This window comes from Zeus faber, assembly GCF_960531495.2.
Source record: "Zeus faber genome assembly, chromosome: 9".
Lineage (NCBI taxonomy): Eukaryota > Metazoa > Chordata > Actinopteri > Zeiformes > Zeidae > Zeus > Zeus faber.
Genome location: NC_137197.1, coordinates 11460774 through 11486763, shown reverse-complemented (window position 1 = coordinate 11486763; position 25990 = coordinate 11460774). Strand labels below are relative to the sequence as shown.

General features: G+C 45.1%; 2 protein-coding genes across 8 annotated transcripts; one reads left to right on the top strand and one right to left on the bottom strand.

The window, feature by feature from the left end:
* Positions 1-1455: 1455 nt before the first annotated feature.
* fam118b (family with sequence similarity 118 member B) lies at positions 1456-15416 on the top strand. Of its 6 annotated transcripts, XM_080006557.1 has the most exons (8): positions 1456-1659; positions 2763-2852; positions 2982-3291; positions 10030-10257; positions 10796-10924; positions 11855-12152; positions 13899-13962; positions 14165-15416. In XM_080006557.1, the coding sequence occupies exons 2-7, from the start codon at positions 2770-2772 to the stop codon at positions 13925-13927; spliced, it is 1077 nt and encodes a 358-aa protein (XP_079862683.1). In that variant the 5' UTR covers positions 1456-1659; positions 2763-2769; the 3' UTR covers positions 13928-13962; positions 14165-15416. The 6 variants fall into 6 exon arrangements, with proteins under 6 accessions (XP_079862683.1, XP_079862682.1, XP_079862684.1 ...); XM_080006556.1 differs by having other exon boundaries at positions 13899-15416; XM_080006558.1 differs by lacking the exons at positions 13899-13962; positions 14165-15416 and having other exon boundaries at positions 3039-3291; positions 11855-12227.
* On the bottom strand, positions 15414-25990 carry srpra (SRP receptor subunit alpha). Of its 2 annotated transcripts, none has more exons than XM_080006549.1 (15): positions 25871-25990; positions 25609-25736; positions 24762-24845; positions 24464-24627; positions 24154-24314; positions 23427-23589; positions 22706-22859; positions 22476-22603; positions 21570-21691; positions 20927-21013; positions 20094-20266; positions 18937-19150; positions 17741-17904; positions 17032-17130; positions 15414-16944 (listed from the first exon to the last, which is right to left on the bottom strand). In XM_080006549.1, exons 2-15 carry the CDS (start codon positions 25729-25731, stop codon positions 16816-16818), a joined length of 1965 nt encoding a protein of 654 aa, XP_079862675.1. In that variant the 5' UTR covers positions 25732-25736; positions 25871-25990; the 3' UTR covers positions 15414-16815. The 2 variants fall into 2 exon arrangements, with proteins under 2 accessions (XP_079862675.1, XP_079862676.1); XM_080006550.1 differs by having other exon boundaries at positions 22706-22856.

Genomic DNA, 25990 nt, shown 5'->3' with positions numbered 1-25990 from the left:
AGTTCATGCTGCTATGATAGAAAGGTGTCAGTGCATCGCAGTTTGCTGTGTATGGGGCTGCGTAGCCTCAGACCGGTCAGAGTGTCCATGCTGACCCCCGTCCAACGCCAGAAGCGCCTACAAGGGGCACGTGAGCGTCAGAACTGGACCATGGAGCAATGGAAGAAGGTGGCCTGGTCTGATCAATCACGTTTTCTTCTACATCGTTTGGATGGCTGGGGTAAGGGTCCGATCTGATGGAGCATCTGTGGGATGCGTTGGAACAACAAGCCTGATCCATGGAGGCCACACCTCGCAACTTACAGGACTTAAAGGATCGGCTGCTAACGTCTTGGTGCCAGACACCACAGGACACCTTCAGAGGTCTTGTGGAGTCCATGCCTCCAAGGGTCAGAGCTGTTTTGGCAGCGCGGGGGGGAACTACACCATATTAGTGGTTATGAGTGGTGTTTTTAATGTTGTGGCTGATCGGTACACATAGGGAGGGTAAACCCTACAGTGTATACACTGGAAGGGGTCTCTCCCATGAAATAACATAAATTATTAATACTGTACCCTCATAACATAAGACATGAAAAAGTGTATATGTGACCTCAGGGCCCTGCAGGTCCTGGCAGTGGGGGTTAAAGTGGCGTGCCAGTGTCTCCACAGGGCTGCAGCTTTCCTCACACGACAGATGCGGCCGCAGCACTTTATGACGGGCCACAAATCTGCTGTGTGACTACTGTGGGAAGAAGCCAGGCAACCAGCAACCTTAAATAACTGACCAGAGAGGTTCACTGACTTCCTGTCTCGGGCTTTAAAATGCAACTTTTAAGACTGATAAAACAAACCAAAAAAGGGAAACACTTGTGCTTGAATACTACGTTATTTTCTATGATTCGATTTATTTACGCCAACTAAATTTTGTCGTTTCTTTTTTTTTTTGGCATGAGATTTATATATATATAAAAAAATAATAATAAAAACATGGTGTCAAGCCATACATGTAAATACAAAGTGACCATACGTAGTAGTAATGGGCGATATTCACAAAATGAAGTATCGACATGTTTTTTAGGGAATACCTCAATATCGATCATTTGATATTTGGATATTTGTCATTTTGGGGACGATAGAAGATATTTACAATCTCAAATTAAACACCACCATAGTCACTCACGATTGCTGTTAAAAATGTAGAGGGATAGGTGAAGGTAGCCTAAAATAAAATAAAAATAAAGAAAAAATATATATACGAAGGCAACCATTGCAGATGGGTGGATGAGATCACCTATAATAGAAATAGAAATACGGACATACATACATACATACATACACGTCGTCATCATTATTTTGTTGACCTTGCCAGCGCTGCGACTTGTTGGGCGCGGGCGTGACGTCACCCCGCCAGGGCGCCGGGTGGGCTGGGCTTAGCGGCTCTCACTCCAACGTGTCCACGCGTCAGGACGCCGCGCACCACCCGGGGGGACGAGCACCCGAGCACGGCTCACACGCCGAGGACAGAGCCGGGCTGCGGGACGCTCCGTTCGCGCCGCGTGGGAAAAACCTCACAGAAACATTTCTCCTCCGCGGACCCGCCGGAGCCCCGCGCTACGTCGAGCGACCCCCCGACCCCGACGCCGGGACCGGCTTGTGACACGGAGCAAAGAACGACCGGTAGTTGGACGTGACGTTAGAGGGGGGGGAGACGCTTCGAGCCACGTGACGTTAGTCCGCAGCAGGTGTGACGTCATGACCTATGTATTTGTTCATTTATTTCGTTTCGTTTCGTTTCGCGGTAGTTCACTCGCGGGGCTAGCCGCAAGCTCGAGCTAGCCGCCGTCGATGTGACGTTGAGCTCGCGGTTGAGCCCGTTCGAGCGGCCGCCTCGTCCACACGCTGCGTAGAGTTAAGCAAAAGAAGGGAAAGCGTCCACAAAGGAGGTGAGTGGACGCCGCGGCGACCGTTTACCCACGGTGTCCTGTGAACGGCACCGCGTTTCCTCATCGCGAAAATGTCAATTATATCAACTTGTAAAATCACGGCGACCTGTTCGCGCTCGGCCCCGCCCCCCCCCCCCCCTGCGGGAGGGTTCCCCACCCCGTGGAGTTCCCCGCGGCCCCTCCCCGCTCGTTTGTATTCCCTGCGGTTTCCCGTGTTCGCCGGTGCAGTGGGCGTCGGCGGGGCCACCGCGCGTCACACGATGGTGCGTCGCCGGTTCAGTCTCATCGCTGCGTCGTGTGCTTCGCTTGAGTTTCAGCCGAGACACGCGTGTTGCGGGAGTTAATCTGTAAAGGATCCGCTCGGGTGCAGCGTCCTTCAACCGCCGCGAATGTCTCGAAGGCTGGTTGTTAGTATCGGGCCTGAAAAAAGCAGTTGGGTCGTCATGCGTTTGAGTTGATGAGGTCACAATGAATCTGCGAAGCTAATACCTGCTACACTCACCCATTATTACCCTGTTGTTCATTCAAATTCGAAATCACGTCATTACCTTGCTATCTGACCTGAAGGAAACCGTTTTCAAAGTTCACCAATGTATGATATGATGTGATAAATGATCAATTTATTCAAACTTTTCTTGGAAAGTTTTGAATTTATCCCTCTGATATCCGCAGACAATCATTTGCTATTAAATACATCGTGGACTCGTTGCCTTCAATGTCCAAACCAGATATTACTTAACTCAGTCAATGATCTTTTGTATTATAGTAAGAGCCACCATTAATGAATGAGGCTACTAATCAATCCATGACCACGAGGCTGATCATTTTCTCTTACAGGAGCTGAATGGCTTCTGCTGTGGCCGTGAAAACTGAGAAACGACCTGCACCTGATTCTCAGGATGTGGACTCCAATGCCAAGAAGCCCAGGTGAGTCGGGGTGGCGGGCTAGACCGACTGAGGTCGACATTTTTGTCATCATCCACAACTTCTGAAGAACAGTGGGCTAATGCATGCTTGTGTGCTTGAAAACACTTTTAACCTTCACGCTGCCAAAAGGATTTGGGAATCCCCGTCTTTGGAAGGGTCACCACTCAATCTGTACCTGCCCCAAAGGAAACTGCTGCCCAGCTTGAAGACCAAGCGCGCCCCCGAGCTAGTCCTGGTGATTGGCACCGGGGTGAGCTCGGCGGTGGCGCCCCAGGTCCCTGCCCTGCGCTCCTGGAAAGGCCTGATCCAGGCCCTGCTCGATGCCGCCAACGACTTTGATCTGCTGGAGGAGGAGGAGAGCCGCTGGTTTCAGAAGCACCTGCAGGAGGACAAGAACCTAGTGCACGTTGCCCATGACCTCATCCAGAAGCTCTCCCCGGTAAGACTTGTGATCTTAGAGGTGAGCAAGCACATGTTTGGCTCATGTTTAAAGCCTTGTTTGACATTCAGTATACCATTGAATGCATTTTAGTAATGATCACATGCTTTATTTATTAATATACTTTTTCTAAGTATACTCATAAATTATACTAATATACTTACTAAAATATGTGTATATATAATACTAATATTTATACTAATAATATCATCTACTAATAATAATAAGTGTTCTGTGCTGATAAAAATATACTTGCATAATAACATATTTCTTACACATCTAAAATATTTACATTACATTTAGTCATTTATCAGACGCTTTTATCCAAAGCGACTTACAATTGTTCAAACACCGACGGACGCAGCCATCAGGAGCAATTAGGGGTTAAGTGTCTTGCTCAAGGACACTACAGCATGCTAGCAGGAGGAGCCTGGGATCCAACCAGCAACCTTTAGATCACTAGACCACCAGCTCTACCGCCTGAGCTACCATCCCCTAAAATATACTAATAATAAAATATACTAATAATAAATATAAAATACGTTGGCTAGTTATTATAGTGTGCGTTGACTTCTGACATTATATGTCCATTGTCAAAGTGGTTTTAGTTATGGATAAACATTATTTTTTATTTTTTGAAAGTGCACTTATGTTAAGCACACTCAATGTCTAATTCGCCCCAAACTTGGTATAAAATGGGCCATTATCCTGTTTCGCCATCCTCCTCGAGCTGTAGTTCAACCTGGCATCACCACCACCTTGGAAGCGGAACATAAATTCGTAATTTTGGTCTCCAGTGAAGTAATGTCACCCATGTCATAAAATCTCAATGGAAATGCTCTGTTTGCAAAAGACAGGTTTATTTGCATAGACCCAGTTTGTATAGGCCAGTTACAGTCTCAAAGGGCTTCAAAGGCCCATATTCAAAGGACAGTTTGGACGGCACACCCTTTTCTAGAAAAACTAAAAGTATCTGTGGAATACATTATTTGTATCTCAAGCCTAATTAAAACCAACAAAACAGAAACTGTAATCAACAGCCCCCAGTGAGTACATTTTCATCAACAAACTTTCCATCATGAAGACGAGCTCCAACAAAGAGTTACTGTATCATGTAATCAAATGTAATCACTTAGAAAAGGCATAATAGTGATAATAATAAATATAGCTGCAGGCAGCAAAACACAGGGTCCAGTTTAGTCATTTAAGGTATGTATTACAATTTTCCTGCTTCTGTGAAACGCAGCACAAGCTACAAAAAGCATCACTGATCTACCTCACCGTGATGCTGTGCCGGGCAATGATGGCGGTGTAACTTAATGATGCGGTGACGACGTTCTGTGGGTTATTTATAGTTTTCCGTGTTCAGGTTTTCGGATGGGTTACGATTCCATGAAACACATTATGGACTCCCACAGTTTGTATGTTAGGACTTCCTCGGATCCCACAAAGTAAGAAGAGGGACACAACAAGCAGAATTTACAAAATGCGCAATAGGGATAAAATATCAATTGAAAAGCCCCGCCAACGTCAAGCAGGAGACGATACATAGACACCTACACATGCACAGTTTATATCTGCTGCAGAACGATGGAGTCCACACCATACACCTCGCGCTATGCGAATGGACTTTCTGAGCCACGCCCTGGGAATATACAAGGAATTGGATGATGTCACGCAGCGTCTTAATCAACAAACTCATCTCGCTCCATCACCGGCGGGAAGTTTTTGAACCTTGGCATATCTGCGATGCACTGCAGGCTGGACCCCCAACAATAATTAATATAGCTGCAGACAGAAATACACAGTGTCCCGTTTGGTCATGGTAGGTACGTATTACAGTTTTCTGAGATTCCTTAATCAAGGTTCCCTGAATCTGCGCTCAGTGATAATATGCAGGGATGTTTGGAGCGGACCGGGGCACTTTCTCCGTTTGTGTCGGACCAGGAGTCACTGAAAACCGCAGATTCTTTCTTTAATCGCTCTCCTTTTGCGGGGATGGGGGCCGTGCCGGGCTCGGGTTGGGAGGAGGGGGAGTTGGAGTTCAAATTGCAGTTGAACTTTGCCGCCGCATCAGCTCGGGGGGGCTCATCCCCGTTGCGCACTGCCAGTCGGAACGTTCCTGGGCCCGGTAGAGTGTGGAGGAAGCACCGGCGTTCCTGCTGTACGATTGGCTGTTCACGTCACAAGGTTGTTTATCTGCTCTGTACGCTTGGCTGTTTGTGTCACATGTTTTGTACAAGGCATGGAATAGTTACCATGGTTGTTGAGGGCACAGAGTATCTGTGGAAAAGGTGACTAGTTCCTCATAAGGAAGTTCAACCGGTTTTCTTTTAAATTGGCATCCCCATTGAGGAGGGGATTTTTTTTTTTTTTTTCAAGGATCCATTTTCTTGAATGATGATGTGAATGTTTGAGAAATGCTAGATACCAGCATATTCCGAACACTGTTACAACTGTTACAAACCAGAACTTTGAATGTTTGATCAAACTATTCAGTACAGAAAATCAAGAGCCAGCCGTCCATAGAAATGATGAACACCAGAAACGCGTCCAAAATGTACACTTTTAATAGCCGTTGTTGGAAAGACCCTAATTTAAGTATGACTTTTAGCCTTCGCTGTCATTTATCGCATTATTTTTTTCTTGTGTACCTATAATTGAAAACATTAACTCATATAATTTTTTCTTTGTTCGACCGTCTCACGAACCCACGAAATACACAAATTGAGAGAGAATGTGTTAAAGGAGCTTTAGAGTTGCACAAGCTCCACAGCGTTTTTTATCATTGTATACGTAAACATAAGCCCATGCAAGTACTTCATTGGCCCCCTGACTTTTGTCATTTTGTTTTCATTTCTAGAAGAAAAAAATGAAAGACTCTGTTTTTTTCATACAGCCGTCGTCCCTTTGCACTGGACTGGCCAATTCGTGAGCGCTAATTCACTTTATCGCTGTGTTGGTCATCCTCCCGGTGCACCTTTGACGTCGCCACGTGCTTTGTTTCAGTGCTCACAAAGGGAACAAATAGCGCTTTTATGGCTTTTATCCATCGTGTTTATTTCAATCCCGGATCGTGCAGTCACCAGCCCCTACTGGTTGCCGCTGCAGATGTTTTCAGGATCCTGGGGGCCCTGGCACTGAATCTGAACCCACAGCTCACAGAGAGGGTTTTCAAATGTAGATTTAGAAAAAAAGAAATAACCTGCATAACTCACCAGAATAGACAGGGAAATCTGGATATTTTTTCCCACTCTTTCACATCGACACACCTTGCCTTAGCTGCGCATTTATAGTATCTCAACCAATAATTGTATCAAACACAGTTTCTCGAACACTGCCTACTTGTGATAACAGTCAACATATTTTACAATATTTTATTTTTCATCACAAAAGGAGTTACTTAGTTATTCTGCTATTATACTTAATCTAGATACAGAGAAAACACTGGGGAACTTCCTCCAACATGACAAAATGTCATTTCTGGCAATGGCCAAAAGGTGGATGGTAATAATTACTATTACCTTTGATATGTCTCTTATTGTCTACTGAGGAAACAAAAAAGGGCGTGAGCTTGAGGCTTAATCCTGTCATGCAGTAAAAGTCATGGCTGTTTTTCCTGAAACTCAGGTGGCGGAATGTGAATATGCCAATCCTCAGTGCTATAATGAGTCAGAATTGACGTTCAGATTTGCATTTTGGCCCAGCTTCCTGAGCACTATCTGGAAGATTGAGCTGGAGAGAAGTTTTAATATTAATTGAAAACCAGAAACTCAAAAAGGAGAATAAATGATGGATCTTCTCATCATATCCCTTAAATCATCACTTTGCCACAAGGTTCTCAACATGGTTGAGATCTTCACCCTTTAAAACTACCAGTTCCCTGAACAAATTTGTGCCAACCAGTTTTAAGGCCCATATCAAGTGTTTTTTTTTTTTTTTTAAACCTTTAACAAGCCACAGTTTTTCTGTGGCACTTCTAGTAGCAATACACAGATTGTACAGTCACTGTTTTACATTTTGATGTAACTGATCCAAGCGTCAAAAGTTCAAGATGTAATGTTTTGTTTGTTTTTGGCAGAGGGGAGGCATCATAGCCGTGAAATATAACCATTTCTCTATACTTCTGCTTTCTTTTGAATGGGTGACTACACCTTTTCACACATCTGTTTTTCGTGATTCAGCTATCGCTATATGAAAGAAAAGAAAAGAAAACAAACAGTCTTTATTCGTCACGCAACACACCACACTACAACACATGCTTGCACACACACACATGCACATGCTTTGATGGTGGCCGGTGAAATGGATCCTCTGCTTTCGACCCATCCTGGCTTGTCCTTCCTCCGGGGGCACAGCCAGGAGCAGTGGGCAGCATACGTGGACGCGCCCGGGGACCAGGTGATAAGTGTCCATCGCTGGTCAGACGATGATGGGTGCATGTTTTTGGTGGGGGTCCTTACTGACGTGAGGTGGAGGAAACCCCATGTGAGCACGGGGAGAACATGCAAACTCCACACAGAAAGGCTCCTATAATCCGATAACCCCCGGAGCACGGTGCCAACAGCGCCCCAGGCGGGAATCCAACCCAGGACCTTCTTGTCGGAGGCAGCAGTGCAATGCACTGCACCACCGTGCCACAAAACCGATATTAAAACAGCTCTTAATTTGATTCATTGATTCTTGGTTGCCAAGTGTTGGTAAGAATCTACTTTGGTATATGGTTTCCACTGGTTTCCATGGTGTGTTCCATGGAGCTGACAGCCCAATCTCCATTATCAGCTTGGTGGAAAATTTGAGGGGAGAAGCAGGATATGATATTAGGATAGGGCTATAAAGAGTTGTGGTAAAATCTTTTTTTTTTTTTTCTTTAATAAGTATTGCCATCGGTGTTAGCCAGTAGTATTAGTGTATTGCATTTTGATTTTGCTTAACTCCCAAGACAGAGAGCCCGGCGAGCGTGATCAGTGCAGTAGACGTGGGCTGTTGATAACAAGGTTCTTCCTGTGGAAAGGACTCCTGCCCTTCAGTCTATTAGACCTGTAATCTCTATCGCAGCGGTTCCTCAGGATAAGCTGACCTCTGTCAGCACCGGCTGGTTCCTCCTCTGCTATTAATAGTGCCCCGTCTCTTCCTCTGTCTCTGTCTTTTCCAGCAGACTCGGGGTAGACTCATTAGAATAATCCTTCATTGATGCAATAGTTCATCTCTGGGCAGAGCCTCAGGTGGCCCGACAGCAGGCCCTGGATCCACGGGCTCTTTTTGTTTTACCACATTTCTCTCACATGTCTGGCCTGGGTGTATAAGTGAAAGAACTGCTGAGAAAGACCCTGATTATAGTTTGCACCGAGGAAGATCCCTGTGTTCTTAAACTTTCCACAAGCCAAGCAATGTTTTGAGGAAAGATGAATTTCTTTCGTGACCGTTACTTGTGCCACAATTTTCCTACGAAAGTTGGTGCTTAGACTGGGGATGCACGTTTTCCAAAACAAACAAATTAAATAATCGAATAATGAAAAATCAAAGTAATTGAATTACGGTTAATCAAATTACCCGAACTGATTGAATGAATAATTGAATAAATAATTCCATAATCAATGGCTGGCCAACGCACTGTATCTTTCTTACACAGTGAAGTGCACGCAAAGAACACAGAATAAGATTAGTTTGGCTTTTCAAAATAATGCAATCTAATCTATTGTTAGTAATAAAATCAGGACACAACTTTACGGAATTTGTCAAAACAGTATGATTGAATTAGTTAGTGGTTAGATAAAATAATGAAGATGACAATTTTGCCTTTTTTTTTTTTGAAGAACATTATTTCGAAAAAGGTTAGGGTTAGGAAATAAAAATGTCAACTTTTATATATATTATTTGGGAGGTTTCCTTCTCCTGAGTCTGCTGAGTATTAATATATACGGTATTAGTATTATACAATATGCACATATTGTATGAATATATTCTAGAAGCCAGTTTCCACTCACAGTCTTTATAAATGAGCAAACATAGTAAGATAATGCACCAGAGTTGTGATGGTTTATTATGTTAAATGTTCTTATTGACCCCGATTCACTTAGTACGCCCCTAGTGGCCATTTCATATATTTTCCTTTGTAAGCGTCTTTTGGCACGTGGGTTTTCACATCCCTAGCTTCCTCTGGTGGGAAATGTAATCATTGCATTTCAATTATTTGCGGCCATGGATTCCTTTTTCTGCTTATCCATTCTTGCTCTTCCTGATTGGGAAACATAATCTCGACAGATTATGTTGCCGTTGTTTTAACCGCTGGCAGTGCATTCTGACACATTTTGATATTGACAGATTATACTATCCTCGTTCGCAACCACAGTTATCTAGCGAGTAGCGCACCACATTTGGCTTACATAAGTAGTAGTGTATTCTAACACAGATTTAGGGTGTCAGTAAGAAGAAGGGTGAGTCCACAAATGTAATGAAATGAAATCCAGCATTGTCGTCACTAAAAAGAATGGGAGTGACTGATTTGGGAAAGTCACATCCTTCTTGTGTTGAGAGGTGAATATTATTGTTTTATGGTATGGTTTTTTATGATCTTCTATGACACTTCCGAACTTCAAACATAAAGGTTACTCAGCCTTCAGGAGGTGTAATGCCTGTAATTCAGTTTTAACATCCTTACGGTGATATTGCAGATATATTCCACCAGTTGCTGGAGTCTAATTATCTTTTTTTTCCCTTGGCATTCGTCGCGCACAGAGAACGGGAAACGTGCGCTCCACCTTCTTCAAGGACTGCCTGTACGAGGTGTTTGACGACCTGGAGTGTAAGATGGAGCACTCTGGGAAACACCTCCTGCGCTCGGTGCTGCAGCTGATGGAGAGCGGCGCGCTCGTCCTCACCACCAACTTCGACAACCTGCTGGAGATCTACGCCGCCCACCAGGGCACCAAGCTGGAGTCTCTGGACCTCACCGACGAAAAGAAGGTGAGCGGTGGCCCGACCCGTTGCTGCCGAGGCCGGGCGGCTCCTGTGCCGTGCGGGTCCCCGGGGGCCCCCGGGGAGAGGCCTGCGTCAGCCTGGCTCGCCATCCCAGTTCTTTATTGGGCAGAAAAGCCAATTCTTCCACCTGAAAGAGCCCCTTTGTCTCTGACATGTACAACGAGTAAGCAAAGGTCAAAGTCTGAGCTGTTACTCTTCCCGCTAGAACTTTCCTCATGGAACAAGGTTTGTCCATCTAGTTTATTCAACATTTGCTGTGAATTCTAAAGTTTTATAAACATAGACTCAAACATTTTACTTCACTTCGGTAGTTGTATTATTATGAATTTATACAACAGCATTAGATGTGAATCAGATCACGTATTTTTTTTTTTTTTCCTTTTTAAGTGGCCTGTCTCTCAGGCTCTCAATCTTGGTATTTATGTCCCAGCTCCATTAGAGCTAATGTATCCCAAAACAACTTCCCTCCAGCCGGCAGGAACAGGATTGGGTGAAATGAACTGCTAAGAGTGTGTGTTACCAGGTTTTGGAGTGGGCTCAGGAGAAGCGGAGGCTGAGTGTTCTACACATCCACGGCGTCTACACCAACCCCAGTGGCATTGTGCTACACCCTGCTGGCTACCAGAATGTACTGAGGAACACAGAGGTCATGGTGAGCATCCAGGATGATCCTTATTAGCAGCCATTTGCTGCTAACGAGGAGTGACTCTTAATTTGAGTGAGTCATTAGCGAGTTGCCTGTGGATGTTATTCAAGTCAAAAAAATAAGCAAACTGGGATGGTTTTCAATCCCAAGTCTCAGTTTCTAAGACAGTGACCTTCGGCCCCCAACACACCACTTGGCTCAAATCGTCTTATTTATTTTTGAGGGGGGGGGGGGGCGGGGGAGTATTTATGTCAATGCAGAGCAAAATGATGTGGAAAGTGCTGCACTTTGCCTTTAATGATTTTTGGGAGAGTAGATAACTCTACTGCTGCTGCTACCAGGTCCCCTACATAGGGATACTTTATTCCTATTCCTATTCCTATACGTACAATTATATGCAAAGGGGAGTGTGTGTGTGCATATATATATGTATGTATGTATGTATGTATGTATGTATGTATGTATGTATGTATGTGTGTATGTATGTATGTATGTATGTGTGTATGTATGTGTGTGTGTGTGTGTGTGTGTGTGTGTGTGTGTGTGTGTGTGTGTGTGTGTGTGTGTGTGTGTGTGTGTGTGTGTGTGTGTGTGTGTGTGTGGCTATTTCTGTTCTGTGTTTTTGACCATTTTTGTATGTTTGGCTATTTTTTCTTTCTTTTTTCAGATTAAGTTTTTCTTATGCTAATCGTCTGTACAGCAGTGCACAAATCCTCACCATAACAAATGGCTTGTATAACAAATGTACTTGGCAGAATGAACGGATTCAAATCCAGATTCTAAATACGCTTGAGTAGCTTAAATGTGTAATAGTATAGGCTGGGTTAATTGTTAAAAGTCTTCAAATATTAAGCTGAGTCTTTATGTTCTGGATATGTCTGTATAGCAACAACTGTAGCTTCGGTGTAACCGACCCTTCCCTCCGGCGTCCCGCAGCGTGAGATCCAGAAGCTTTACGAGACCAAGTCCTTTGTGTTCCTGGGCTGCGGCCGCACGGTGGACGACACCACCTTCCAGGCGCTGTTCCTGGAGGCCGTCAAGCACAAGTCGGACCTGGAGCACTTCATGCTGGTGCGGCGCGACGACGTCGGCGAGTTCAAGAAGCTGCGCGACAACATGCTGGACAAGGGCATCAAGGTCATCTCCTATGGAGACGAGTACGCCGACCTGCCCGAGTACTTCGAGAGGCTGGCCAACGAGATCTGCCACCGCGACCTGTCCACCAACGGCTGGGGTAAGCAGGATCCCACTTTCATTCACGTACAAAGAGATTGATAGGGAATAGGGTCTGACATTAATGTTAATTACGTTGTTATTCTATATACATAACTTATTCACCTAGTTAAAAAAAAATGGACTTCAGGCATAGTGTCGGAATCTTACATTTTTCACGAGAGAAAAATTTAACGCAACCCCCTACCCTGGATCGGATGCGGAAAATGCGAGTTTTCCGCTTGCAGGATCCGACTTTCCATAAAAAAATGAATGGACTTCCCGGTGAGGGGTCGTTGTAAAGCCAGCATGAGTGGCTCTTATATGTCGCAAATGGGACCGATGGCCATTTGGCTAAAAGGTTTTATCATCGCTTTGAGATTTGCATTGAAGCGGCTGTTGTTTGTCATTAGTGTTCTTCAGAACTTGTCTAGTTTCTCTTGTTCCCAAACAGCTTTTTTTAATGTAGTTTAACAGATCTGTGCTTATAAAGTCTTTCCTCAGTGTTCAGAGAGTAAAAGCAACGACGCGATCAGCACAGCTAGAGAAGGTATGCAAAAGAGAGAGTAGAGGTTCAAGCTTAATTTCCAAGTATTTCCTGTAAAGGATAATTCTGCCCATTTTGGACCTATGATTTTTATGATTTATATGATTTTCCTTTTTCAACCAAAGCGTGGGAATCTCTGACCAAAATCAAATCAAATATTCCATTATTGCGTACGGGGGGCGATATCGCTACCTCACAATGCAATGAGACAACACTAAAGCAGTCGCTAAAACACCCACAAGATGTCACTTTCAACACTGTACAACTCAAAACTCAGGAAAATGTTTGGCATTGAGAATCTAAAAAACATAGCTTTGGATAACAAAGAGGCGGGAGAGTTCATCCATTTTAACTTTCTCCTGTGTACGAATCCTGCTTCAAACACGTAGCTGTCAAGACAAATACATACAAGTGCAGAAACACTTTAACATCTTTATACTTTTACTATGTTTAATATTGATACAATATTATTATTAGTCAGACAAATGTTTAAATAGCTTCAGTTGATTTTTGAAGCAACTGATGACACTTTGGACAAAGATGATCACTTTGGTTGGGAATAGTTAGTTTTACAACACGTAGAGGTTTAGTATTTCTATATATACAAAAGGTGTCGTTTCAGCGATGGGCCACATGTGGAGTTGTGTCTGAATTTTAAGAAACTTTAAGCCAACCAAGCGTGGAGTTGTGGGTGGTATGTATTCGGATAGACTTCACATGCTGAAGAGAGGCGTCAAAAGCAGTCCCGAGTCCCATGTGTTGGGAATTTACAACCTTCCATTCGCTTGTTACCTTTTTAAGGAAGGTGCCTCCTTTTTATGTCCCAAGAAGTTACATGAACAGAGACATGGCAGCCTAGCAACCCACCACCTCCAGTTGCCATGGTAAATTGAATAAAGCCTGTTGTGTACTCTGACAATCGAAACAAAAAACAAAAAGCCAGCAGCCACTACATTTTCCTTTGTGGGCTTGGTCCTTTGGGATATCCTTCCCTAATCAAAGGTTACCTTGGAAATTTGGCCAAATCAAGCAACGCGTTTAAGGATGTAGCCCTTTTTCCTCACATTGCGCCTGCCTGCGGAGGAAGCATTCAGACCCTGCAAAGCTTGTACCCGAACCTCTTAACCTGAAAGACACTTTCTGCCATTGAGTAACGTGTCCAGTGAACTTTGACCTCAATTGCTTCCTTTCAGAAGAATAACATGTTTTGGTACCTTCCAGGGTCTCCTTCCCAAACCTGGGACGAATAGCAGAAGCGACTTAACCCCCAGAGGCCTCCTTCAAGGTGAGGAGCGACCACTTCCCTTGGCTGTCTGCAAGGAGCATTCCCAGCATGTGGCAGTAGAGAAACACTGTGTCCACAGAGCACCTCTGTCCCGCTCCCTGCATGCTGGTAGACAACCACAGTCCATGTTCAAGGATTTGTACTGCGGAAAGACCCATTGCTAAGCCCCCTTTTTTTTATTTTATTTTTTATTTTTTTGCAGACGTGGATCTGGTTTTCCACCCAGATTCTCACTCACAGCCACACGGTCGGGGATGAATCTTGGTCAATTTCCTCCACACCTCTTTCGATAGGGACCAGTCTCCTCCCAGTCCTTCTCAGGTCAGACCTCCATCCATCGGACTTGTGGGCCAGATGAGACCTATATGTATTATTACTCTTAATAGTGCAGCGCCCGTTCCAAGCATGGCTGCTGGGAACGCAGTGCACATTCAGCCGGGCTGCGCTGCGGACGTAAGTGACTCAGCCGCAGACGCCCCGCTCCGCCGCCCCACACCGCTCGCTGCTCCAAGTCCCGCTCCGCTGCTGCACACGGCTCGGCCATCCCGCGAGCTTAGCGACGCGCTGTTCGCGGTTTGCTGTTCATTGAAAGTTTATTAATATGACACACGTCGCATGTCCAAAATGCACCAATTAGACGCCGCACGCACGTCCTTGGGTCCCCAGCGATGCACCCGCCAAGTGTGAAGTAGATCGGATGAACCCTTGTCGTGATAATCAAAGGACATAGGGGTTGGACAGACGGATTCCTTCCTTTATAGTAAGATTAAAGCTGTGGTTTTTTTTTTGGTTTTTTTTTGAAAGGGAAATTAGGGTGCAAACAAGATGTCAAATTAAAAAAAAAAACTCCCAGCATGCTTTGTCATTTCCAATCCCCAATATGGAGCTTGGTTAATGTTGAATGTTGAATGGTGTTGGATGGGAAAAGCCAGGTGACTGATGTACTGTATTGACATTGTCTGTTGGGTTGGAGCATAAAGGCTTTGGGGGAAAATCCTTTCCAAGCTTAGAGCTGCACAATATGATGCACACAACCTGCAATTGAGCTGAAAATAAGTCCACTGATAGCAGTGATATTTGGAACGTATATTCATGTTGAGCTTGAAAACCAGGACACTTGATTTCCACCCTGCCGCGTGTCCAAGCTGGGCTAGGATTGGAGCGGGAAATCGCCACCTAGGAATGAAGTGAAAACAACCTTCTGGCGGCAACTTTGCCACTCCAGTTCAGACTGAGAAACATTGTATACTGCTCTTTGTACGCCTTTTTGTATTTTTAATACTTGCGTGTGTTTGTGACAATTGTTTTAGGTATTTATAAGCACAATTTTCAAAATAAACTCTTTGTATCATCCCAAAGCTGTTGGTAATGAATGACGCGACCAGAAGATCTTTTACCTTGTGAAAGTTGTTCAAACCGACGATCCAAATAACCTCCCACTGTATAGGCAGTCAGCATATAGAAGCTTTATTAAGAAATGTTTACATTCTCATAAATTAGGGGGGGGAAGAAAATTCTTCCAATATAACTCAATCCTCTTATTGCACTACCACAAATTAAAAGGGCTTAAGACTCATCTGTGTTCTGAAACTCAAATCAACGTGGGGGGTGGGGCGGGAGAATCCAGCGCTTTCAGGCCGGTCCGTGGGAAGGAGGTTAGCTTTGATAGAAGAGTCCATCCCTTCTCGAGTATCACAGGTCGTTTGATTCGGGGAGCTCGGCTGAATCATGTCATTATTCAAAAGGAACTAACTCGATCTAGCAGATGTACTTCCACTTTAGCACACTTTTTTTTTTCTCTCTCCCAAATCGAAAAAAAAATAAATAGAATGAGGGTGTGAGGTGCAGTGTCCCCCACTTTACCGTTTTCACAATAGCGGATGTACATTACAGCCAACAGTCTTTAAAATAGCTAATATACAAATTAAATCTTAAATAACTTGAGACTGATCCACTACGGTGTAGGTGATTGGATTGCGACTCACGTAGACAGGAGACAGATAGGCACTATGGTCACTAAGCTTTCCTCCGGGACGCTCGCTCAAACAGCGCGCCCAACAGACGTCCATGACTTTGCCTCGTCTACAACGAGGAGGAACCTAAATGATGGGATGCCGGGTACATTTTTTTATTACACGGCTCTGTAGAATACTCCACTCTGATTGGCCAATAGCGGTGATCACCGGACAGTTATTCCTGAATAATGGGCGTTGCCACAGACAACCACTGCTGCGCCTGGATCACAAAGTGTTAGCTAGGATGTTGTGGACTATTTCTTAAACTAGGTAGACTAGTTACAAAATAATTTCAAATCAATATTCCGTCTCAATGGAGCCTTTTATTTAGTAAGTAGCCGTGTAATAAGCGGGTTAATGTGCAGCCGGACGCTCAGTATCGCAAAATAACCCCCTTCGCAACGGGGGGGGGGGGGGGGGGGGTTATTTTGCGATGAAGAGTGGTTGTCTGCACATTATCTCTTAACCGATTACTGGGTAAACCAGTACAAATCGTTAACACATCCTAGGTCCAGTTAATGGGAGGAAGTCGCTGTACGAGGCTTCATGAGTTTGGAGTCATTTGTGCAAAGCTTAAACACAAACGAGGTATTTTTTTTTTTCCTCCATCGATAAATTATTCAAAGTGAAGTTCCATAATGTCTCTCTTTTTTTTTTTTTTTTTGAAGCCCATGCTGGTCCTTTATTCTTGCCGGGCAGCACGGGCGAAATAAAAGCTGGTGCATAGCTTAAATTTGCTTCGATGAAAAATTTGCAGGTTGGCATCCAGGATGTTTCCGGGGCGAGGGGCGTTTTTCGCGGACGGGACGGCGGAGGGGGCGGAGGCGTGCGGCCGTCTTTAAGCCTTCATGAGGGCGCCCACCACCGCCCGGGCGTTGAGGCTGCGCAGGTCGTTGTAGGTCTGTCCCGTGCCCACAAACACGATGGGCTGGCCCGTGATGTAGGTCATGGAGATGGCGGCCCCCACCTGCGGACATTGAGCCAGAACAGGTCAAATCCACGGAACTTGAATGGATTTTGATTTTGTTTGGTTTGAGCTCAGGCTTTGCGTTACCTTATCATCAATAGTGTCAAACTTTGTGAGAACAATTCCGTCGATGAGCCGCGGCTTGTCGGACATGGAGTGGTCCGCCAGGGCTTGGTTGAACTTCACCTGAATTGGACACAATTCCACAAGTTATTTCATGAATGATTCCGCGTTGAAACAAGCGGCTGACTCCACAGAACTCGCCGAAGCAGAGCGGTGCCGACCTGGGCAGCAAAGAGAAATATGGACGTTCATGATTCTCAGTTATGACATAATCGCCAATTAGGTAACATGGCGAGCTGACAGCGATCACTTCGTAAAGTCGCTGTGACAGTGAAAATGATCGTTTTGATAATGATATTCCATCCAAATTTCAGCCAATGTTAGAAATGTTGCAACAAATGAAATGTAAGTCAACTGGAGTTGCGGCAAATTAAATACAGTTTTGTGTTCAATGGCAATAAATGCCTTTCTCATAAAGTGTTATTACACTGTTATAATTAATACTATTATAGTGATATGGACAAAAAAAAACATTTGCTCTTAGGTCCAAAGGCAAAAAATATATATATATTTGCAAAACGACTTTGAAAGATTCTATTTGAGAACATATATTTCATTTGAAACAAATCCACTGTATTAGCTTTGTCAGATACTGCCGTAAGTGACTGGACGCTGAAAGGGCAGCAGATAGAAGTGCGGCTGGCGAATGACATCCATGTTGTGTTGGGTTTACCAGCTGGTCCACAGCCTCGTTCCCCACCAGAGCCTCCCCGACGAACAGCACCAGGTCCGGCATGTTGACGGCGATCAGCTTTGCCAGAGCGGTCATCAGGGGCGCGTTGTCCTGCATGCGCCCCGCCGTGTCCACCAGCACCACGTCGAACACCTGGTTCCGGGCTGCGGGGGAGGAAGCAGCGGGGTCTGGAAGTCCCTTCTTTGCATCTTTTATCTACGTGTTGCCAACAAAAGCTCTCTCCCGTTTTTCCGGACGTCGGGGACGGCGCGGCAGACTGTGCCGTGGAAATGGTTCAAACGCCACCGAAAACACGTCAACGCGTACGCGTTTTAGGTTCGGTAATTGAACGACTCAACAACGAGTGGTTCAATTCTCTTTTGAGACCCTTTCGTTCGTTTCATGTTTAGGGTCAGAAGAGTGGGTCCACCTTCGGTTGTGAACGGATTTCTCACAGGAGTCATTTAAAATGATGAAAAATGATTCAAATTGATTTACTTTGTTTGAATAAAAAGAGTTAATCAGTCAATGTGGATTGTGCCAAATGCCCAGACCTTTTTTTGGCCTGGACTTTTAATTTAGTCCTCAGTGATTATATCCAGTTTGTAAGTCGACTCCCAAGTCATTTAAGAGATTTGTTCGCTACGATGAATCGTTCACCCATCTTGCACCACAAAGCTATTAGTAGGCAATACAGTGGTACCTCGACTTACGACTGTAATACGTTCTATAAGAACGGTCGTATGTTAAAACAGTCGTATGTCGAAGCAATTTTTCCCATATACACCGCGCTCATATTTTTCTATGATTTCCTTCTTAGTTTCAATGGGAGTCATTGCCTTTTTCTTTTTCCCATCATCCTTCTTCTTAGGACTCATCATGAAGGGTGAAAATAGACAAAATTCACAGCATAAACACAGTAAATATGAAAAAAATATCGATAGACCACGAACTACATGTACACACGATGTAGGTCGCCCGCTGACTGACTGACCTACTAATAATAACAATACATAACATAATAAAACATAACATAATCATTATAATACATAACATAATAATAAGCACAGTTCTATACGTTTGTTGTTTAACATAGTAGTAGGTGCCGTGATATTTTTTCATTGAGCAAAGTGCTGTGGCAGAATGAAGGTTGGTGGGGGGACGCTGCTCCACGTGGGCAGTGGGTGCGGCCTCACCGTAGGCGATGGCCTCCATGGCAATGCCGGCGGCGTCCTTCCCGTAGCCCTTCTCGTAGAGCTGCACAGCGGGCCGGCCCCCGTGCGCCTCCGGCGGGTGCAGGGAGTTGAGGCGGCGCTGGTGGGTGCGCAGCTGCTCCACCGCCCCCGCGCGGAAGGTGTCGCAGGCCGCGATCAGCACAGTGAAGCCGTTCTCGATCAGCCAGAAGGAAATCTGGTCGGAAGCGAGATGGAAGGGACGGCGTGCCGGGGTTTAGCTTGAGAATAACTGAAAAACCACAACTTCTCCTTTTAGATTGAGTGGTGTTTCAAAAAGTGACGCCGGTGCAGTTTTGAGTCACGACGCCACCCGTCGTACAACAACAATTCTGATCAGAGTCACAATTATATTATCACACAATCACAGATTTTGAGGTGATCAAGATTATTTGGCACAATTGTTCAATTCCACATGATGTTTCCATCAAGATGTCAAGGGAATTTTCAGCCAATGTGAGAAAATTCTAAATATATCAAATGAGGATGCATACTACCTGACCTTTATCCTTATCTTCCAATGTCAATAAATAGCTCCACTTCATGGAGGTGGATGTATATTATTATTACACTATTAAAAGCTTATACTATGACAGTGGCGTGGATGTATTTTTATTTTTTAATAAAAAAAAAATGTATTCATCACAATTATTTGTATAACAATCATCAACTAAAAGTCATGATTGTGACAGTCACAGACACATTTCCTCAAAACAAAAATGTATTTTTCATAGTAAACCTAATTTCCTTAAGCGCTGATATATTTATTTTCCAGTATGGATGAAGATGGAAAAACAGTGATGTGGTGACGAGTTTATGGATGACTGAATATACAAGTCGATGTGGGCGGAGATATCAAAGCCTAAATTTAGGGAACTAGAACCAAGATACACCCTAAGCGTGATTTAAAAATAAAAATAAAAATGGGCTACCCCTTTTGGAATTTCCACCACCCTCGCTGACGTGTGTGTCATCAAACCTCAACGACAGAAAGTCCCGCATTAAGGAGCTGGTCGCCCACGAGGGGTGAACCCCAGATGCGGGAGACCGCAACAAAACCGGGAACCGATACAAACAACCTGCAACGCCTCGGTTCGGGGGCCAGGCTCGCGGACCTATACCTTGGCCAGGTTGGTGGACTTCCCCACGCCATTGACGCCACAGAAGGTGATGACGAAAGGCCGCTTCTGGCTCCGAGCCTCCAGGACGTCTCGCAGGATGTCGACCCGCCGCTTGGGCTGCAGGATCTGCACCAGCGAGTCCTGCAGGGCCAGCTTGACCGTGGAGGCCACAGCTGAACGAACACACACACACACACACACACACACACACACACACACACACACACACACACACACACACACACACACACACACACACACACACACACACACACACACACACACACACACACACACACACACACACTATATGTATAAGATGCAATAGCCAAACAATAACTTCCAAACTGAGATACCTTCGACAGGGTTCATTCCGTCATTACAAAATAAAATTCAAGGACTTTAAGAACTGTATTTTTTATTTTCAAGGACCTCGCACAAAACAAATTAATCTATTTTCAAGGTGATCTTTAATAATAAAAAAAAAAGTTATAATCTTAGCCTCATTGTCTGAGATATAATATTATATATATATAAATAAAAACACTCATTGTAATCTACTATTTTAAGTAATCTAATATTAATATAACATACTATTAATACAACAATCTATTATGTTACCTTCCAAGGACAAAAGGGGCTATTTTCAAGGTATTACAGTACTTCAATTTCTAAAGGACGAAATTGGAAGCACTTCAAGCACCTCAAGGACCCGGTGTAGAGGTTATAAATAGACGTTCAGAGACTACGGTACGTGTGATGAGGTCGAATGTAAGGTGGATCGACTCTTAACTGCACAGGTAACTGGACATTGTTTATTGTATATTTCTTACTGGTGAAGGTGCCCATGACTTTGCCCTCCAGTTTTTTGGCGACAGAGTCACAGAGCTGGGAGGAAATCTCAGCTGCTACATTCTTCGCTGCAAAACGACAAACAGGGGAAGAAAAAAATGTTAGCAAAATTACTTTATTTTTCCTAATTTTGGACCGTGACCTCATTTTCAGAATGAGTATAATCTTCCAAATACATTTACTTATGCAAGGAATTAGTCAGGGTGAAGATTATCTACAGACAATCAGCATTAAAAAAAGCTCAACACTCTGAGAACAAAAATCCAAATATACAAAAATAGCAAAAAACGAAGATAAATAGAGTTTATTTCATGCATTCAAATTGATACTTCATCCATCCTTCGTCTTTGTCAACCGTCTCCGATTCGAGAGTCTTAACGGTTTTAAAACAGTCAAGGTTTGTTAGGCTACGGTGCAATGAAATGAGATTGTGAATCGTAGACACGACGCCAAAACCCCTAAAAAGAAATATGTCATTTTGGAAAAACCTCTCGGTCAAGCCGCATTACCGTTAAGAATCTCCGTAACTTGCTCTGACGGTCACTGAGGTTGAACCGTTGGAAAGAGGAGGTCAGAGTTGAAAACAAGACAGAACTGAGAGGTGAAGGAGGAAATCAAACGTACCGATGAGGTGGTCCTTCATCTTGTCCAGCACTGGCTCCATGTCGTGGCGGGTCAGGCTCTTGGCGCCCACCAGGCCCTTCAGCATCCCAAACATGCCCCCAAAACCACCGGCCTTCTTGAGGCTGAGGAGCATCCGGGTCCAAAGTCAGTAAAGCCAGGGCCACATCACGCGAGTTTTCGAGGCCGAATTGGCAACAATGTCAGATTGGGCTGAGCCGGGGTAGTCCAGGGCAGAATCGTAGCCGTCACGATGTGTGTGTGTGTGTGTGTGTGTGTGTGTGTGTGTGTGTGTTTGTGTGTGTCTGAGGGAAAAAATCGAATCACTCTCCGTACCATCCCAATCGGCCAGGTCACGATTCAATCAAACGCGTTGGAAATGAAATAAAATGGAATGCCTCAAACCGCAGCGGCAAATTTTCAACAGCCAATGAGATCATGTGCCTGCACGATGGCAAGGCATAAATAAGTGTGGACTTGAAATGGGGCAAATTGTGGAATTGTAGTGACCCACGAGTGTGTAATTAGTGTATGTCAGCGCCGCAGGATCGCTGTACAAACAACCACAGCAGCAGGCTGTGTGGCATCCATGTTTGTTTTGGTGTCAAAATATCGACAAGATATTTCTCCTCTCACGGGAAGATACATCCCGGCGAGCTCTGGAGTACCACAAAACTGTCCGTCTGTTCCCCGTCTTTAGATTCGTGCTCCTCAAAGACAGCGGCGGTTGTCGTGTGTGTGAACAACAGACCAAAAATCTGCAAAACTGTTTCAACCCCCCCCCCATTGTTCATGATTGAAAAAAGCAAATAAAAAATAAATCAAGTAATGTGGACGAGGCTTTAGAATCACGTTACATTAGAGAGGATGAAGAATCCGGGAACTAAAAAGGCCGGCAAAAACTCTTACGGTCTCTTGGTCGTTTGGGCGACCTCCATCCTCTCCTCCTCTTCCTCCTCCTCCTCCTCCTCTTCTTCCTCACTGGACTCGTAGTCCACAGGCTGCAGGTCTCCCTCCATGGGCTTCAGCTGCATTCCCTAGAACAACATGAAGCACAACGTCCAGCTTTAGAACTGACTGATAAAATAACCGGAAGGACCGAGGGGTGGGGAAGTGGACCTCCTTTTCGGGGCGCGTACCGAGTCGATCAGGGAGTCCGGGCCCTGTTCCCCGGTGTCGTGGGCTCCGTTCCCGTTGGGCTGGCTGTAGTCCAGGTCCTTGGTGGTGCTGCCCCCCATGTCCCAGATACGCCGCTGCTTCTCCTTGGGCTTCTGAGGCTTGGGAGACTTACTGCTGATGGACAGATGGATAATATTGATTAGGTTGATTGATTCGATGGGCCGATAGATACTTACTTTATTCATCCCCAGAGGTAATTTGCAGTATCACAGCAGCCAACATCAAAAAATAGTCAATAATAAAAAAATAACAGAAAAAAAGAAAATGGCAATATGTAATAAACCTAAGAATTTGCTGAAAAGTTTGCAGTAAATAAAACATTTGTAAAAAAATACAGAAAAAAAAAAAAAAAAAAAAAGAAAAAACAAATCTAACAATACACCAAAAAACAAACGATGAATAATAAAAGAAATGGCCATATACGATAAATATAACCTAAATATCTACACAAACAACAGCTACAAAATAACCTTGATAAAAAATTAAAAAAAACCATGAAACAAGAAAAATTGTCAATATACACCCACATCTAAAAATGAACTAGAAGACAGAAAACCAATTTTAAATTTCAAAAAACATAACACTAAACAATAAATAACAATAAATATTCTCACATGGTTTCGTATTATTTAGGAGTATGCAGTTGTGTGTGTGTGTGTGTGTGTGTATATATATAAATACCTGGGTTTCTCCACCGGACCCCCCATGCGCTTGCGGAAGAATTCCTCCCTCTTCTTCTGCATGGCCTCCTCGAGGCTCAGGCCCTGGTTGCCGTTTTCGGCAGTTTTGTGGCCGCTGGACGGGGCCTTGCCCGGCTCGGCCTTCAGCGGCTCAGCTCCAGGAGCTGGCGGGGGAAGACCTCCATTAATCAAACAAGGCTGGCCCGCCAAGTCAGGGCTCATTCTGGCATTACAAAGTGAAATTCAAGGACTTTCAAGTACTATTTCTTTCCCCATTTTCAAGGATTTTGCGCAAAACTAAATAGAATCAATTGTGAATGTGATCTTTATTATTTCAAATATGAGGCTGTTCAAACCAAAATGTCCCTACAGGGATAAATCAAGTGTTAATTAAAGTTAATGGAGTTTTATCTGAAGTAAATGTGTCACATCATTTACCTTTCGATGAGATATTGTTTATACAGAGGAAGAGACATTTTAAAGCGTAACATCACCTTTGACGCAGTAATTATGGTAGAAAAAAAGATAGAGATATTACATAGGAACCAGTATTGAAGTTGCCAGAATTTCTGACGACACACAGAGTCCTCACAATTAAAACCAAGTTTCAGCATTCCCAGCGGCCGTTCAATTAATCCTTCGACGGAATCTGAAACGCAGGATTGAAATTCCACAAACAACTCTCCAAAGCCCAAAGAGTAATAATAAAATAAGGCTTTGGCACTCACCCTCTTTTTTGGCATTCTTACTCTTCTTGCTCCCCTGCTCTTTGCCCTTGTCGCTGCCCTTGACCTCGATCATGGACTTGACGGTTTTCTGGGACTTCTGCGACTCGTTGAACGTCCGCATGGAGACGGGCCCCCGAGCTCTGACGCTCTCCTCCGCCTCCCTGGCCCCCGGGGACAATCGAGAGACAATCGGCGTGAGCGCGGCGGCGGCGGCGCGCGGAACGCGGCAGGGGGGGCTCGTTTCGGAACCCCGTCAAAAGTCCGTGTTTTTTTTCGAAAACAAGAACCCCCGGTTTTTTGGGGGGTTTACCTCAGAAGCATGGAGAAGTCCTCCTCAAACTCAAAGCTGCTGTTGAGAAGCTTCAAGGCGCCCTTCCGCTCCAGCTCGTTCTTGTAGCGATCCCTGAAGTTGAGCTGCACGTCATCTATCAACTTGTCCACGTAGGTCAACGTCAGGATCTTTTGAAAACCCACCTGGGGGGAGAAAATAAATAAATAATGAAATAATAACAATAAAACACCACACGCGCTTTAAACGGCGGGCGACACCAGCGTGGACGCTGAGCTCGGGGAATCGACGTTGCGATCCGGGGGAGGGGGGGGCTCACCACAAAAACCAGCTCGAACTCATTGTCCAGCTTGTACTTGAGGTTCAGGGCTTCATGGGTGTAGGAGTTGTTTCCGCTTCGTTCCTGGAAGAGCAGAGGTCTGACGTTAAACCGCGCGCTGCTGATGTCATAGGGTGTTTCAAAGCGGCAATCCGCGAAGGTCGTCCGTGACGTGGTCACTTTGGTGGTGGGGGTTTGTTTTTGGATGACTTTTTTTTTTTATTCAAGTGTGTTCATTTTTGTCAATGACTATCCATATCGACGGTTCACGGACCGTTACTCGCTACTCGAGTTCATCTTATTCATCACAACCGCCGTTCACGCTGCGTTGGCCAACGCGTGCCGACAGATGAACGGCTGTTTCTTTAAAAGTGCCAGCTGAAAAATAGGGGGTCCCCATTTTTTTTGGGGGGGGGGGGGGGGGGGGGACAAAACAACCTTACGGATTGGCACTTTAATGCAGACACGTTGTGGGTGAGTGCGAATGGCTTCCCACATTTTCAATCGGCATTTGCCAGTTTGTCCAGATGAGCAATTCTCAACTCTATTTTTTATTTTTTCCGAGATCAAGGAGCCTCAATTTGATACGTACGACGGAAACAGAGGTATTACATGGTTCGATGTGATTGAGTCCAAAATGCCGGAGAAATAAAGCGACAATGAAGTTGAACTATTCTTCCTCTGTTTTGCTGGGGGCCCCTGGCCCCCACGTTGGAAACCCGCCGGTCCAGACCACGTCAACACCAGGGAGCCCCCGGGCGCCATGCGGCGCGTTGTTTACGCAGCCCGCTCGCGTTCGCGCCGCCCGGGGAGGAGGAGGAGGAGGAGGGAGGGGGGGGACCCTCACCTGGAGGATAACGGAGCGGATCAGGGCGTTGACGGGCCCGGTGAAGGAGCCGGTGACCCCGGCGCCCTGGAAGCACCACAGCACGATGCCCCCCTTGCTGAAGATGGTGAAGAAGTCCAGCATCGTAGCTAGGAGAGGCGGGGAGAGAGAGAGAGGGAGATAGAGGGGGGGGGGGCGGTTGATAACGCTCAACGCCGACCGGGAGAGAGGAGTTGACGTCGCGTCCGAGACGGGTCGTCGCCCCGTGACGCAGCGCCCTCACCTGATAACGCGGTAGAGCGGATCCCGGGTCCTCACGAGCAGCGCCCACCACCACCACCACGGCCAGACCGTTTGAGACACGTCACATACGCAACCCGGAAGTGTCGGAGGTGACGTTTAC